This window comes from Pundamilia nyererei, unplaced genomic scaffold (assembly GCF_000239375.1).
Source record: "Pundamilia nyererei isolate P.nyererei 1_Seehausen unplaced genomic scaffold, PunNye1.0 scaffold00038, whole genome shotgun sequence".
Classification (NCBI taxonomy): Eukaryota; Metazoa; Chordata; class Actinopteri; order Cichliformes; family Cichlidae; genus Pundamilia; species Pundamilia nyererei.
In genome coordinates this window covers 3,339,535-3,341,456 of record NW_005187439.1, presented here as the reverse complement: position 1 = coordinate 3,341,456, position 1,922 = coordinate 3,339,535, and the positions used below count along the sequence as shown (strand labels likewise).

Sequence of the window (1,922 nt, the reverse complement as noted above, 5' to 3'; positions counted from 1 at the left end):
TATATATATAAAAAACATAAGTATTAGTATATTTTAAACTGTGTTGGACTTTCTAATGTATTTTGTCTCTACTCTAACAGTTTTCCAAAAACCCAATGAAAATATAATTATCAGGTTTCTGATATGCTTCCAGGAAGCACCTCCCAGAACTATGTAAGCATTTTTTTTCCCTTAATTTCATTTATTATAGATGGCTGCTCCATCTACCTTCCTGATGTCCTCCAGAGACTCCCCGTTCATCACACTGTTGAGTTTGGGTGCTGAGGATTCAGGTGCAGCAGCACCTGGTCCTGAGTTGGCCTGGGCAGAGTTCTGCCGCTCCTGTTGGTATTTGAGAATCTCGGGGTTCTCGATGATGGTGGTGGAGAGCTGAGCCTCGGTGCTGGTTATAGCCAGACTCTTACCGTAGATGTTCTGATGGATACTGTTCTATTTGTCACAAGAAGGAAAAGAAAAGTTTTCTAGGAGGGAAGAAACCTTATTTAAGCAAGAACCACCAACAAAATTTAAAAAAATCTGTTAAACTGCTTAGCAATAAAAACCTGGAATATAAAGATGTCAACCAATAATTATACATAAAGCAGAGTCTGGGCCTCATGTGTAGCATTTTTCATTCACTGATTACTTTTCTCTACTTCTAAGAATGAAAAACAAGATGAGAAGGGACAACTTTGTTATGTGGTTTAAATAAAACTTTGTATTTGTTAGCTGGTTTAGAGTTTATTATTAGCTAAATAAATAAAAGATCAGGGGAAGACTTTGACTTTAAATATATCAGCAGTACATATTTTCAGCTCTACGTTTTCATTGCTGCACTCTACTAGAGTAGATCTGTATAAGGCACAGTTCAAATAATCTTTATTTATCTTACTGGGCTCCTAAATTACTCCCCACAAGTAAAGAAAGACAGTACATAAGGCAAGCTGCTCAGATGGTCAACACCCCTGGGCACTTACTCAGGCTCCAAAAAAATGTTTAAATTGGACCTCGTTTTTTCCAGCTCCATATATTTATTGTTATAGTCTACTGGAATAGCTTTGCATAGTCTGCACTTAAAATAAACCTTACTAATCTTACACAGGGCCTTGGTCTCTATCCCTCAGTTCATCTTCTGTTTGAAACAAGCCGTCTTAGCTCCTTATTCTCTAAACCTACTTTCTCCTGGTTGGCTGCAACTCACAACCAAAATTAAACAGTAAGTGGGGCAGATTTCTCCACACACCGGCAGAGCCATGTGCCTGAGATGACCACATTTGGGATATCCCCCATATGTCATAAAACACAGCCAAGAGCGGAAAACACCATCTGAAACCAAGCATTCAAAGCTTGAGACTTGACCTACATGATATCCTTGTACACAAGCTGACCTCATTATTTGAAACTCTAGCTATGTTTAACATGAGCATCTACCATTGTAGTAGAATATATATGACACAGGTCTTAAGTGTACACAGGACTAGTTGTAAACATACAGTCACAATTTCAGTGATGCCTTGATGCTTCTTACCTTCTCCTCTTCATTCAGCGGGTCTCCCAGTTCATCCAGGGAGAAGTCCAAATAGGCGACTGTGCCATCCATCGAACAAACCAACATCCCCAGACCCGTCAATGTCCTGATACACACATACATATCAAACTCAGACATTTATCACCACCAGTAATGTTTAATAAGCCTACACAAAACACCTGTATGCAAACAGAGAAGGGTGCAGGTAAAAAAGCATCCACACACTGAGACATTAAAAATGATATCTGAAGTCAGATATCTGATGTCAGATATCTGATGTCAGATATCTGATGTCAGATATCTGATGTCAGATATCTGATGTCAGATATCTGAAGTCAGATATCTGAAGTCAGATATCTGAAGTCAGATATCTGAAGTCAGATATCTGAAGTCAGATATCTGAAGTCAGATATCT

The 1,922-nt window shown here is 38.7% G+C and overlaps 1 protein-coding gene across 1 annotated transcript in view; it reads right to left on the bottom strand.

The window, feature by feature from the left end:
- The window catches only part of hira (histone cell cycle regulator a), a 17,709-nt gene that overhangs the window by 6,953 nt on the left and 8,834 nt on the right, over positions 1–1,922 (bottom strand). The window contains exons 11-12 of the mRNA XM_005730600.1: positions 1,508–1,613; positions 208–429 (exon numbers count right to left, since the gene is read on the bottom strand). Coding sequence (XP_005730657.1) covers positions 208–429; positions 1,508–1,613 — 328 coding nt within the window. The remainder of the gene's footprint in view (positions 1–207; positions 430–1,507; positions 1,614–1,922) is intronic.